General features: G+C 37.4%; 1 protein-coding gene across 18 annotated transcripts in view; it reads left to right on the top strand.

Annotated features, from left to right (window-relative positions):
• FAM172A (family with sequence similarity 172 member A) overlaps positions 1 to 13,719 on the top strand; it is a 511,553-nt gene that overhangs the window by 423,314 nt on the left and 74,520 nt on the right. For 2 of the 18 annotated variants that reach the window (XM_023212128.2, XM_023212136.2), the window contains one exon: positions 7,463 to 7,517. The exons of the other annotated variants lie outside the window; for them this stretch is intronic. In XM_023212128.2, the coding sequence (XP_023067896.1) occupies positions 7,463 to 7,517 (55 nt within the window). Of the gene's footprint in view, positions 1 to 7,462; positions 7,518 to 13,719 lie in introns of those variants that run through there. 18 annotated transcript variants of the gene reach the window in all.

The raw sequence follows: 13,719 nt of genomic DNA, 5'->3' as shown, positions 1-13,719 counted from the left end.
TGAGCGAGTAGTGAGTCATATGAAACCTTTGAAATTCTGTATTGAATTGGTAGATTACATACAATTAGTTTATGTGGAGGAGAATCATAGCTCTTCTCATATTCTCAAAGAGGTAAATAGTCCCCAAAAAGTGAAGATCTGATGGTTCTAGCAGTGGCCTGGAGAGCAAAGGGGACACACTCCCTGTGGTACCACTAACACATTGGATGGTGTGTGATTAAATCAGGCATGTGTTTCAGTCAGGCTTTCCACTGCAGAGCCAGAGTAATAGCAGTGCTAAGGGAGTAGCAGAGAATCAGTGATGCCAGGGTTACTAGTTTTTCTTGTTTGGGGTTTTCTGTTTGTTTCTTTGTTTTGGGGGGTGGTTTGAGACAGGGTCTCGCTCTATAGCCGAGTTTGGTGTGCAGTGGCATGATCAAGGCTCACTGCAGCCTTGACCTCCTGTGCTCAAGCGATCCTCCCCTCTCAGCCACCCAAGTTGCTGGGACTACAGGTGCTTGCCACAAGGCCCAACTAATTTTATTTATTTTTGTTTTGTTTTGTAGAAACAGAGTCTCCCTATGCTTATAGACTAGTCAAGTGATCCTCCCGCCTCAGCCTCTCACAGTACTAGGATTACAAGTGTGAGTTATAAGTTCCTTGCAAGTCCACTACATACTTGGGCAGAAATAATAAAAAGAACCATTTTCTCCTGTTGGCATACTGGCCTTTCCCATCATCTCATACTTAACAGTCCTTATTTTTAAAAGTAAAAATAAACCTTTAAGAAAACCTGTCATTCTCTTTAATATTTTGTTGATCTTCCCTCAGATGCACATCCCCTAGCAGGTAACCTTTGCCTTCTTTGAAGCCATTTTGAGTCATCATGCAGTACGATGCCACTTTGAAAGGACTAGCCTAGCTTACTGCCCCTAGACCTTTAATAGCCCCATGAGAGCTCATCCTGAGCTTACCAGCTTTGCAACTCCAGAGCGACAGATAGACATCAGGAGTCTCAGTGAGTGTTCAGACGGAGCTGCTGATAGGGTGCTGTTTTTAATAGCAGATTGAGGGTAGATGTTTATGAAACTGAAGGTGGCTTCCAGGAATGGATTAAGGCGTGTGAGAATATTAGGGTACTGAGGGCACCGGAATGCTTACAGAGATGGAATGGCCAGATGTGGGGGTAAGTGGAAGAAAGAAATGGCATCATCCCTGCTCAAAATGTAGCATCACTTGCCACCCTTAGGCCACTGGTACTTATATAGAGATACCTTCTCTAGTAACTACAGTACATCATTTAGCAACTTGATCACATCTGTCAGTTCTTTGAAATAGTTTTACCTTCCATTCTGCCTCTTATTGATTCCCAAAAACCATTAGTGATCTCACATAAATATCTAAACACCTTTTCAGTGCACTAAGGAAGAGAAAGCATTAAGTTAGCTATTTTTTTCACAAATGCATGAAGGTAAAAAGGCAATTAACCCTGTTTGCATCCCTACTTTGTAGCATTCACTTTATGTGCATCTTGTTTGCTCCTGACAGCTTATCTTTATAGTGGGTGTTATGATCTTTTTTTACAGATGAGTAAACAGAGGTTCACGTGGTTTGTAAGTGGGAGAGTTGAGATTCTAATCCAGATCTGATAGTTACAAACCACACTTCTTCCCTGACACCCACCAGAGAGTGGCAGCACCAGAGGCAGTTCCTGAAGGTTTGCCATGGTAGCAGCCTCTGGAAGAGGACCAGGGAATTTGTCTTCAAGCTGTATTGTATACTTACAAATATATTGTATATGTGTTTAGGGTAATTTGGGGAAAGCTGATAAGATTCATGAGGAGGCCGAAGTCCCTGCACATTTGCAAGTTATACCTTAGTGTTTTTCCAGAAGGACTATATGGGAATGATTGTAGTAGAAATGAAATAAGCAGCTGATAAATGGGTCATTTTTAATTTTCATTTTTTCTTTAAACTATCGATCTTTTTATTCCAATAAAATGTCACAAGTAAAAATAAAGAATCTATGTCAGTGTTTACGTGGTGGTAGGTAGAGCAAACAAATGGAGAAAAAATCCAGGCAAAGGATTAATAATTAAATAATGAAACTCTTAAACTTGAAAATATCTGTGAACTTTAACAAAAATATGTATAATAGATATGGATGCAAATTCCCTTTGATACTTACATCTGGGAACCCAGGAAAGTGAAGGGAACATATTAAGAAGGAAGCTTCATAGCAACACGGGACTGAGAGTTAAGAGAATCAAGCCCACTTCACCCCTACCCAACCCGACCCTTCCATTAGTAGATCTGGCTCCTTCTTTCCTTCATTTACTCAGAAATGCTTATTGAACCCCCTATATGTCAGATACTTTTCTGAATACTAGGGATTTGGCTATGAAAAGGATGAGCAAAATTCCTGTTGCATAGAGCTTACATTTCAGAAGAGAAAATAGATACTAGATAGACAAATCGACATATAAAGTATATGTTTCAGATAGTGATGTTAGAATAAAAATTAAGTAGGCTAAGTGGTGAGAGAGTACCTGATGGGGCCCAGTGGTATGTTTTATATAGAGTGCAGGAGAGGCCTCAGTGAGGAGCTCCTTGTGTTGTCTGTGCCTTTTAGGACCTTAGTCTCTTCATATATAAAATGTGAACATTGCTAGGTGATCACTAAATGGCTGCAAAATTCTGTGCTTCCTTTAAGGGACATATCTTTGGGTCAGATAATCTTTTGTATGTATAAGTTATGGTCTTTACTGTCCACCGATCTCAAAATGTAATAAGAATGTTCATTGATTCCCAGGGTTAATTCCATTTTTACATTTGGGGAATTTAAACTGAGAATAAAATGCCTCAGGTTGCATAATAGTAAAAGAAGGATTAAAGCTCTCAATTCCTACTACTCTTAATCTGAAAACATCACCCCACCATGTACTATAATGAGAAGTTGAATTGAAATGTCGGGGCAGTTCAAAGTAGATTAAAGATGTGTAAGCTGTGATGGACTACATATTTACAAATAAGGAATTGGATAAGTATATCCCACTGCACTCATTTATGGCAGGCAAGTAAGCCATGTGATATGCTTTAAACCAGTAAAATAGCAAATTCCCCACAAAAGATCTATAATTTTAATCAAAAGTTTGTTTCAGTCATTGAAATTCTGTTATTGCTGCTTACAAACATTAAAGTCAATCAAAACATCAGTAGCTCTGCAAGATCAATATTTTTAATATGTTTGCATTGCAGTGCTGCAGATTTTTGGCTAATGGATCACACCCATATTGATTTCTATGGGAAATGTTAGTCTGATACTGAAATAATTAAAAAAAAAAACAGGGATTATTGGTTTGGAATTTTGAAGGAAATAGAAGTATAAAAATTGGTTATTGACTAAATTGCTTGGGGTGAGTGAACCTTGGGCACTTGCAATAAACTTGTAGCACTCATTCATTACTGAATACTACCTTAGTCCCTGAAACTGAAAAATCAGTCAATAACCTATTATAACAATGCAAATTGTGGTGAAATAACATACTATGCATATAAGAATCACATTTTATCAAAACAGATATGCATAAGTATATGTATGGGCGTATTGAAAGTGTCTGCTAAAACATAGTGACTGATTTTGACTTTGAGATTCATGCTGAAGCTCATTTGAATAGCATTTTAAAAGAGATAAACTGCTACAAAATAACAGTAAAAAGAAGCATACAATTATTCTATGAACAATAATGAAAGTGCAAACACTACAGCATGTCAAATGACAGATTCTGTTATTTTGATTCAGAGCAAAATTACAATTGTTATTCTGTTCTCAAAGCATAGGAATAATGTATGCAAGCATTAGATTAGATACAAACACATTCCCCACAATATGAATCTAGTACATATTACATTGCTCTTGTTTTTCAGCATTTGGTTAGGAGAGCCATATTTTCATCTCGAAAGTTTACTCTGTGTTTTCATTTGGTTACCATTGTAAATTTATGAATTCTTTATCTCTCAGAGGCAATCTAGTGTTTTAGAGAGACAGTGTGTTTTTAATGTCTCAATAAAAGTTCTATCCAGGATAATAGCAAGTACTTAGGTGTAGCCGTTACATATTTTGTTATATATTTTTATTTACTGAACTTTAAAATCTGTATGTTATTTACATAATGTGGAAATGTTTATCTGCTTTGAAGGGAGCAGGGGATTAAGATAAAACTAAAAATTAGTAATCACAACTGTTGCATTATGTTGCCATCTCTATAAGCCTGGTCAGTATTTTCCTTTCATAATAAGTAGGACTCTCTTTATAAATAGGAAATTGATTATGATTCCTTCTGCTGCAGGAGATAGTAACTCTCAGATAATAGCATTGGCATTGTATTTCAATTTAGCATTAATCTTTGATCACCTTTTTTTTCAAAATTCCTTTATCCTATTCTGACTACTTTTATCATTATAACTACCATTACCCTAAATTCAGTTGATAAAATCATTTTTCTTCCTTTTCTGTTTAAAGTGTATACCTGAATCTAACTTTTCTCTAATATTCTATGTCTCCCCATCAGTAAAGCTGTTAGGATATTCTATTTTGATGGATTCAGCCTTAGGGATGATTTATGAGACAGGAAGCTTCAATGTCATCTAACGTTAGTTACATCATATCTGAAAATAACCAAGTTGTACAGTAAAGATATATGCATGTAAGTTGTGTAAATATTTATACAATTTTTGCTAAATTATTCAATGGCTTTCTGCTAAGAATATTATTAGAAAAGTATCAATGGTCTTAAAAATGATAGGATTTGCTGGGCGCGGTGGCTCGAGCCTGTAATCCCAGCACTTTGGGAGGCCGAGACGGGCGGATCACGAGGTCAGGAGATGGAGACCATCCTGGCTAACACGGTGAAACCCCGTCTCTACTAAAAAAAATACAAAAAACTAGCCGGGCGAGGTGGTGGGCGCCTGTAGTCCCAGCTACTGGGAGGCTGAGGCAGGAGAATGGCATAAACCTGGGAGGCGGAGCTTGCAGTGAGCTGAGATCCGGCCACTGCACTCCAGCCCAGGCGACAGAGCGAGACTCCGTCTCAAAAAAAAAAAAAAAAATGATAGGATTCTAATTCCCAAGCCTGCTGTTTCCATATATTTATATACAATTATTCTTTCTTTTGTTTATGTCTAAGAATTTCACCTGGAATTTGTGTTACTTATTATTGTCAAAAAATGTTATCTCCTCACCAGATAGAATTTGTGCAATCCCAGTTAGGATCTCCAGGTGTCTAACTAGTCAAGGAGCTGGACAGAGGGAATACATAGTTCTGCAAGGCTCCATAGCCCGCTCCTACAGCCACATGGGCCTCTGGGCCTCTGTTCTGATCTCATCTAGATTTTTCAACTAGTGTACTCGTGACATTTCTACCTAGAATGACTGTCATCTGACAACTTTTTAGTAGTTTAGAAGTCACATAACTTGGAACTTGGTCCAGAACATCCCTGTTGTCTTTACTGGCAGTCTCAGCAGAAACCAGACTGTTGTCTAACTGTAAAGGTAGTGTCTGAGCACAAGCCTGAAGTTCCAGGGGAGGACAGATTTTTAAATTTGTTTGTGGACTCTGGACATTTTGCAAAATCCATTGCACTCAATAGACAGCAGTCAAATTAACAGGGAGCTAGTTCTCCACTTACCGAGAATGTCGAAAGACAGAGGGAAGGGGGATTCCAAAGAGCTGCGCCTAGTGCATTCTTTTTATATTAATGGTTAGTGAATACCAGTGTCAGAAGTTCACATCACAGTATGAATAAGATGATTTGATTTTAATTTTTAGACAAAAATAGTCTTTCTACATTCTAGGTCATGCAGATAAGAACTTTTTTGAGAAGCAAACTATTCAGATAGTCTGAACCAAGCCTCACCTATACGCAACTAGAAAATACCTAGAGGACTTTATTCATTAACAAATTATCACACATGCATGCTGCTCAGAGAGTATGTTTAAGATAGTGGTTAAAAGCACAGGCTCTGAAGCCAGACTGCCTGAGTTTGTTTCCTTTCTGTGCCACTTTTCTATCTCTGTAACTATTGTCAACTTGCCACTCTCTCTGTACTTCCATTCCTTCACCTGAGAACTGATAAAGTAGGGCTTACTACATAGGATGTTGTGAGGATGTTGTACAGCATTTATTATTTGGTTCTATATTCAGTCTATTCGGATAACTATGCTGTTGGGAGCCGAAATGAAAGACTTTAATTTCTAGGAGTTTTACCTCTAAAATCCTATCTCCTGTAACCTGGAAGAGCTTCTATTCTCTGTCCCTATGGCACCCTGCACCACCCCCACCATAGCATATGTTACTGTGCAGTATCATTGCCTCTCCCACCTACATTAAACTGTAAGCTTCATGAGGACAAAATGTGTGTCTAATAATCATTATTGCTTCAATGCCTAGCATATAGTTTGTACTTGGTAAATATTTATTGGATGAATGTTAAATAAAATGTAATAAAAGCAATATCACAAATATTAGAGTGTTCATCTGTAAAATTTTGCTTCGATTAAATTACTTTCCTGGTATTAGCAGAGGCTGACATGCATTGAGTTATTTCAGCTTGTTTGCATTGGCCTCTGCCTAGAATGAACCACCCTTAGATACCTGACAGGCTCACCCCTCATTTTCTTCGGATCTTTGTTCAAACATCTCACCTTCTCAGTGTTTCCTATCCTGACTGCCTCATTTGAAATTGCATTTCTATCCCTTCTCTGTTCTGTTTCATTTTTATATGGCATGTATGGCAGTCTAGCCCTCTATATATTTTAGCTATTTGTTATATTTATGATTTGCTGGCCTCAACTACTCCTCACTAGAATGTAAGTTTTGTCAGTTTGGCTCACTTATACATCCCTAGCACCTGGAACAGTGCCTGGCACAAAGTAGACAGGCACTTTAACAAATATTTGTTGAATTAATTAATAAATGTAATGTATTGGGGATGCCAACCTGGAAATAACTGAAAGCAAAATTACTATTCAAGGATAGTCAACAGAGAATTAGAAACAAAAAACTTCAGGCTCCATCTTGAGATCAATTATATATAGTTTTTTACTTGCTAAAGGTGCATACTTCAACCTTCCTGAGCCCTTTAACCCAGCCTCCAAATTCTGAAAATCATTCTTACCAAAATATTCTTCCAAGGGTTATTCTGAGGACTGTATTGCAATTTTTTATAAAATATGTCTGAGACTATATTTTTCAAGTTACATAAGATTCTAGTGTTAGAGGCATTTTTTAAAATGGTTAAACTCTAAAGCAAACTGCTTCTTTAAATATGTGGATATGAACTTTCCATAGAGCACAAATGCAAGATCTCTGCAAGGTTTTAATTAAGAATAATTAAAATATCTATATGAAAATATGCTTCATTCTACCAGCTTAGTAGGGGTTTTTATTTCAATAAAAACTTTATTTCTTTACATGTTAACAGCATAAAACACAGCATGGCACTCGTACCAGCAGGGAAAATGTGGTGTGCTGAAGTGGTAAGAAACAATGTGATTTATAAATTAATTCCCTGTGTTATTTTTGTTAAAAAATTGTTTCATTAAGATTAAACTTTCACTTTGGTGATTAGTTGTTTGAATTCATCATGAGGGCATCATACAAACACAAATTAAATAAGAAAAGTATATAAGAAGTAAAGAAGAATTGTGTTGGGGCAAAATATTTTAAAAACATAAAGGCTTGGTGTCATATGAGGTGAGATTTTTATTGAGTTTGCTGTTTGTAAGATTATTTAGCTATTTAATTATGTCATAAAATGACTTAATAAGAAAGAATGTTTAAACAAAAACTTTAAAGAAGGCGAGCGATTGTTACAGGGATGGGTCAAGAGAGCCAGATACTGTATGTAATTCCCAAGCATTTGTAAAGGGGAGAGAGATAGAAAGGGTCAAAACCCAAAGGGAAGAGAAAACTAGTAATTATTAGGTCTGATGAGATGAACCTATCCCATTAAAAAAAAAAAGATTTGAGAAGAGAACAGATGGGAAGATAAGTAAACACTAAATAAACATGCTAATAGAGAGATGGATTATCATTTTTCTCACTACGACAGGAAGATCTAACTAAACCTGTCCTCCCACCATTTTTTTTTTTTTTTTTTTTTTTTTTTTTTGAGATGGAGTCTTGCTTTGTCACCCAGGCTGGAGTGCAGTGGTGCGATCTCAGCTCACTGCAATCCCTGCCTCTCAGGTTCAAGCAATTCTCCTGCCTCAGCCTCCCGAGTAGCTGGGATCACAGGCACCCACAATCATGCTTGTCTAATTTTTGTATTTTTAGAAATGACAGGGTTTCACCATGTTGGCCAGGCTGGTCTCAAACTCCTCACCTCAGGCAATCCACCCACCTCCACCTGCCAAAGTGCTGGGATTATAGGCTTGAGCCACCGCATCCAGCCACTTGTCCTTTTTAAAAAAGACAGTAATGTGAAGAGAGGAGAGCCATGGATATGGCAGACATTGTGGTATTTTTGACTCATACCAAAAAAAAAAATCTTCTTTCTCTTACTATTGCATTCTCCACATTAGTCTCTAAGACAATAGTAAGATCTAAGATCTAAGTATTACCAAGAATGAGTAACACATTGAATCAATACCATCCCCATTCGTGCTATAATATAATACTTCAAGAAGGGATGCAAAGGAGCTATTGATCTAAGTAATAGAGAAATTTAGGAGACGATGTGATTCTATCTAATCATCACATCCAATAAGACATTGGGGGATTGAGAAGGAGAGATCCGTTAAACTGAACCTTGAAAGATGGGTAGGATTTGAAGATTCTTAGAAAGGAGGAAGAATATTTCAACTAGGGTTGTCAGCATGAGCTAGCGCTTAAAAGTACAGGACGTGTGACATAAACATTTGTAATAGCAAAAAAGGATGTTGACAGATGCATCGTTGGTATGAATGGAGAAGGAAGAAAATAAAAGTTAGAAGTGTGAATGAGATGACAGGGAACAGGCTAAGGAGTTCATTGCATTTGTGGGGTTTTTTATAGATACTTTAAATTCTGGAATACATGTGCAGAACATGCAGGTTTGTTACACAGGTATACACGTGCCATGGTGGTTTGCTGTACCCATCAACCCATCATCTACATTAGGTATTTTTCCTAATGCTATCCCTCCCCTAGTCTTCCACCCCCTGACAGGCCCCGGTGTGTGATGTTCCCTTCCCTGTGTCCATGTGTTCTCATTGCTCACCTCCCACTTATGAGTGAGAACATGCATTGTTTGGTTTTCTGTTCTTGTGTTAGTTTCCTAAGAATTATGGTTTTCAGCATCATCCATGTCCCTGCAAAGAACATGAACTCATCCTTTTTTATAGATGCATAGTATTCCGTGGTGTATATGTGCCACATTTTCTTTATCGACTCTGTCATTGATGGGCATTTGGGTTGGATCCAGGTCTTTGCTATTGTGAACAGTGCTGCAGTAAACATACATGTGCATGTATCTTTCTGGTAGAATGATTTATAATCCTTTGGGTATATACCCAGTAATGGGATTGCTGGATCAAGTGGTATTTCTAGTTCTAGATCCTTGAGGAATTGCCACACTGTCTTCCACAATGGGTGAACTAATTTACACTCCCAACAGTGTAAAAGCATTCCTATTTCTCCACATCCTCTCCAGCATCTGTTGTTTCCTGACTTTTTAATGATCACCATTCTAACTGGTGTGAGATGGTATCTCATTGTGGTTTTGATTTGCATTTCTCTAATGACCAGTGATGATGAGCTTTTTTTCATATGTTTGTTGGCCGCATAAATATATTCTTTTGAGAAGTGTCTGTTCATATGCTTCACGTATTTTTTGATGGGATGGTTTCTTTCTTGTAAATTTGTTTAAGTTTTTGTAGATTCTGGATATTAGCTCTTTATCAGATGGATAGATTGCAAAAATGTTCTCCCATTCTGTAGGTTGCCTGTTCACTCTGATGATAGTTTCTATTGCTGTGCAGAAGCTCTTTAGTTTAATTAGTTCCCATTTGTCAGTTGTGGCTTTTGTTGCCATTGCTTTTGCTGTTTTAGTCCTGAAGTCTTTGCTCATGCCTATGTCCTGAATGGTATTGCCTAGGTTTTCTTCTGGAATTTTTATGGATTTACGTCTTATGTTTAAGTCCTTTATCTATCTTAAGTTAATTTTTGTATAAGGTGTAAGGAAGGGGTCCAGTTTCAGTTTTCTGCATATGGCCAGCCAGTTTTCCCAACACCATTTATTAAATAGGGAATCCTTTCCCCATTGCTTGTTTGTGTCATTTTTGTCAAAGATCAGATGGTTGTAGATGTGTGGTGTTATTTCCAAGGCCTCTGTTCTGTTCTATTGGTCTACAGATCTGTTTTGGTACGAGTACCATGCTGTTTTGGTTACCATAGCCTTATAGTATAGTTTGAAGTCAGGTAGCATGATGCCTTTCTTTGTGCTTAGGATTCTCTTGGCTATGCGAGTTCTTTTTTGGTTCCATATGACATTTAAAGTAGTTGTTTCTAACTATGTGAAGAAAGTTAATGGTAGCTTGATGGGGATAGCATTGAATCTATAAATACTTTGGGCAGTATGGCCATATTCACAATTGATTCTTCCTATCCATGAGCATGGAATGTTTTTCCACTCGTTTGTGTCCTCTCATTTCCTTGAGCAGTGATTTGTAGTTCTCCTTAAAAGGGCCCTTCACATCCCTTGTCAGTTGTATTCCTGGGTATTTTATTTTCTTAGTAGCAATTGTGAATGGGAATTCACTCATGGTTTGGCTCTCTGTTTGTCTATTATTGGTGTATAGGAATGCTTGTGATTTTTGCACATTGATTTTGTATCCTGAGACTTAGCTGAAGTTGCTTATCAGCTTAAGGAGACTTGGGGCTGAAACGATGGGGTTTTCTAAATATACAGTCATGACATCTGCAAACAGAGACTATTTGACTTCTTCTGTTCTTATTTGAATATCCTTTATTTCTTTCTCTTGCCTGATTGCCCTGGCCAGAACTTCCAATACTATGTTGAATAGGAGTAGTGAGAGAGGGCATCCTTGTCTTGTGGCAGTTTTCAAAGGGAATGCTTCCAGTTTTTGCACATTCAGTATGATATTGACTGTCATAAATAGCTCTTATTATTTTGAGATACATTCCATCAATACCTAATTTTTTGAGAGTTTTTAGCATGAAGCGGTGTTGAATTTTGTTGAAGGCTTTTTCTGCATCTATTGAGATAATCGTGGTTTTTTTCATCGGTTCTGTTTATGTGATGTATTACATTTATTGATTTGCGTATGTTGAACCAGCCTTACATCCCAGGGATGAAGCAGACTACATCGTGGTGGATAAGCTTTTTGATGTGCTGCTGGGTTTCGTTTGCCAGTATTTTATTGAAGAGTTTCGCATCAATGTTCATCAGAGATATTGACCTGAAGTTTTATTTTTTGTGTTGTGTCTCAGGATGATGCTGGCCTCATAAAATGAGTTAGGGAGGATTCCCTCTTTTTCTACTGTGTGGAATAGTTTCAGAAGGATTGGTACCAGCTCCTCTTTGTACCTCTAGAATTCAGCTGTGAATCCATCTGGTCCTGGACTTTTTTTGGTTGGTAGGCTATTAATTACTGCCTCAATTTCAGAACTTGTTATTGGTCTATTCAGGGATTTGACTTCTTCCTGGTTTAGACTTGGGAGGGTATATGTGTCCAGGAATCTATCCATTTCTTCTAGATTTTCTAGGTTATTTGCATAGAGTTGCTTATAGTATTCTCTATAGTGGTGGTTTGTATTTCTGTGGGATCAGTGGTGATATTCCCTTTATCATCTTTTCTTGGGTCTATTTGTTTCTTCATACTTCTCTTCTTTGTTAGTCTGGCTAGCAGTCTATCTATTTTGTTGATCTTTTCAAAAAAAGAAAAAAACAGCTCCTAGATTCATCGATTTTTTTTGAAGGGTTTTTCATGTCTCTGCCTCCTTCAATTCTGCTCTGATCTTAGTTATTTCTTGTCTTCTGGTAGCTTTTGAATTTGTTTTCTCTTGCTTCTCTAGTTCTTTTAATTGTGATATTAAGGTGTCGAGTTTAAATCTTTCCTGCTTTCTCTTGTTGGCATTTAGTGCTATAAATTTCCTTCTAAACGCTGCTTTCGCTGTGTCCCAGAGATTCTGGTATGTTATGTCTTTGTTCTCATTGGTTTCAAAGAACTTACTTATTTCTGCCTTAATTTTGTTATTTACCCAATAGTCATTCAGGAGCGGGTTGTTCAGTTTCCATGTAGTTGTGCTGTTTTGAGTGAGCTTCTTAATCCTGAGTTCTAATTTGGTTGCACTGTGGTGTGAGAGACTGTTTGTTATGATTTCCATTACTTTGCATTTGCCGAGGAGTGTTTTACTTCCAATTATGTGGTCAATTTTAGAATAGTGTGATGTGGGGTTGAGAAAAATGTGTATTCTGTTGATTTGGGGTGGAGAGTTCTGTAGATGTCTATTAGGTCTGCTTAGTCCAGAGCTGAGTTCAAGTCCTGAATATCCTTGTTAATTTTCTGTCTCGTTGATCTATCTAATATTGACAGTGGAGTGTGAAAGTCTCCCACTATTATCGTGTGGGAGTCTACATCTCTTTTTAGGTCTCTAAGAACTTGCTTTATGAATCTGGGTACTCCTGAATTGGGTACATATACATTTAGGATAGTTAGGTCTTCTTGTTGCATCGATCCCTTTACCATTATATAATGCCCTTTTTTGTCTCTTTTGATCTTTGTTGGTTTAAATTCTGTTTTATCAGAGACTAGGATTGCAACCGCTGCTTATTTTATTTTATTATTATTATTATTATTTTGCTTTCCATTTGCTTGGCAAATATTCCTCCATTGCTTTATTTTGAGCCTATGTGTGACTTTGTCTGTGAGATGGGTCTCCTGAATACAGTGCACTGATGGGTCTTGACTCTTTATCTAATTTGCAAGTCTGTGTCTTTTAATTGTGGCATTTAACCTGTTTACATTTAAGGTTAACCTTGTTATTTGTGAATTTGGTCCTGTCATTATAATGCTAGCTGGTTATTTTGCTCATTAGTTAATGCAGTTTCTTCATAGTGTCGATGGTCTTTACAATTTGGTGTGTTTTTGCAGTGGTAGGTACCAGTTTTTCCTTTCCATATTTAGTGCTTCCTTCAGGAGCTCTTGTAAGGTAGGCCTGGTGGTGACAAAATCTCTCAGCCTTTGCTTGTCTGTAAAGGATTTTATTTCTCCTTTGTTTATGAAGCTTAGTTTGGCTGGATATGAAATTCTGGGTTGAAAATTCTTTTATTTAAGAGTGTTGAATATTGGTCCCTACACTCTTCTGGCTTGTAGGGTTTCTGCAGAGAGATCCACTGTTACTCTGATGGGCTTCCTTTTATGGGTAACCTGACCTTTCTCTCTGGCTACCCTTAACATTTTTTCCTTTATTTCAACCTTGGTTGAATCTGATGATTATGTGTCTTGGGGTTGCTCTTCTCGAGGAGTATCTTTATGGTGTTCTGTGTATTTCCTGAATTTGAATGTTGGCCTGTCTTGCTAGGTTGGAGAATTTCTCCCTGGATAATATCCTGAAGAGTGTTTTCCAACTTGGTTCCATTCTCCCCATCACTTTCAGGTACACCAGTCAAACATAGGTTTGGTCTTTTCACATAGTCTCATATTTCTTAGAGGGTTTGCTCATTCCTTTTCATTC

The sequence above is a fragment of the Piliocolobus tephrosceles genome, chromosome 4 (genome assembly GCF_002776525.5).
Source record: "Piliocolobus tephrosceles isolate RC106 chromosome 4, ASM277652v3, whole genome shotgun sequence".
Classification (NCBI taxonomy): domain Eukaryota; kingdom Metazoa; phylum Chordata; class Mammalia; order Primates; family Cercopithecidae; genus Piliocolobus; species Piliocolobus tephrosceles.
The sequence above is the reverse complement of the archived record's forward strand: the minus strand, read 5'-3'. Positions and strand labels throughout refer to the sequence as shown.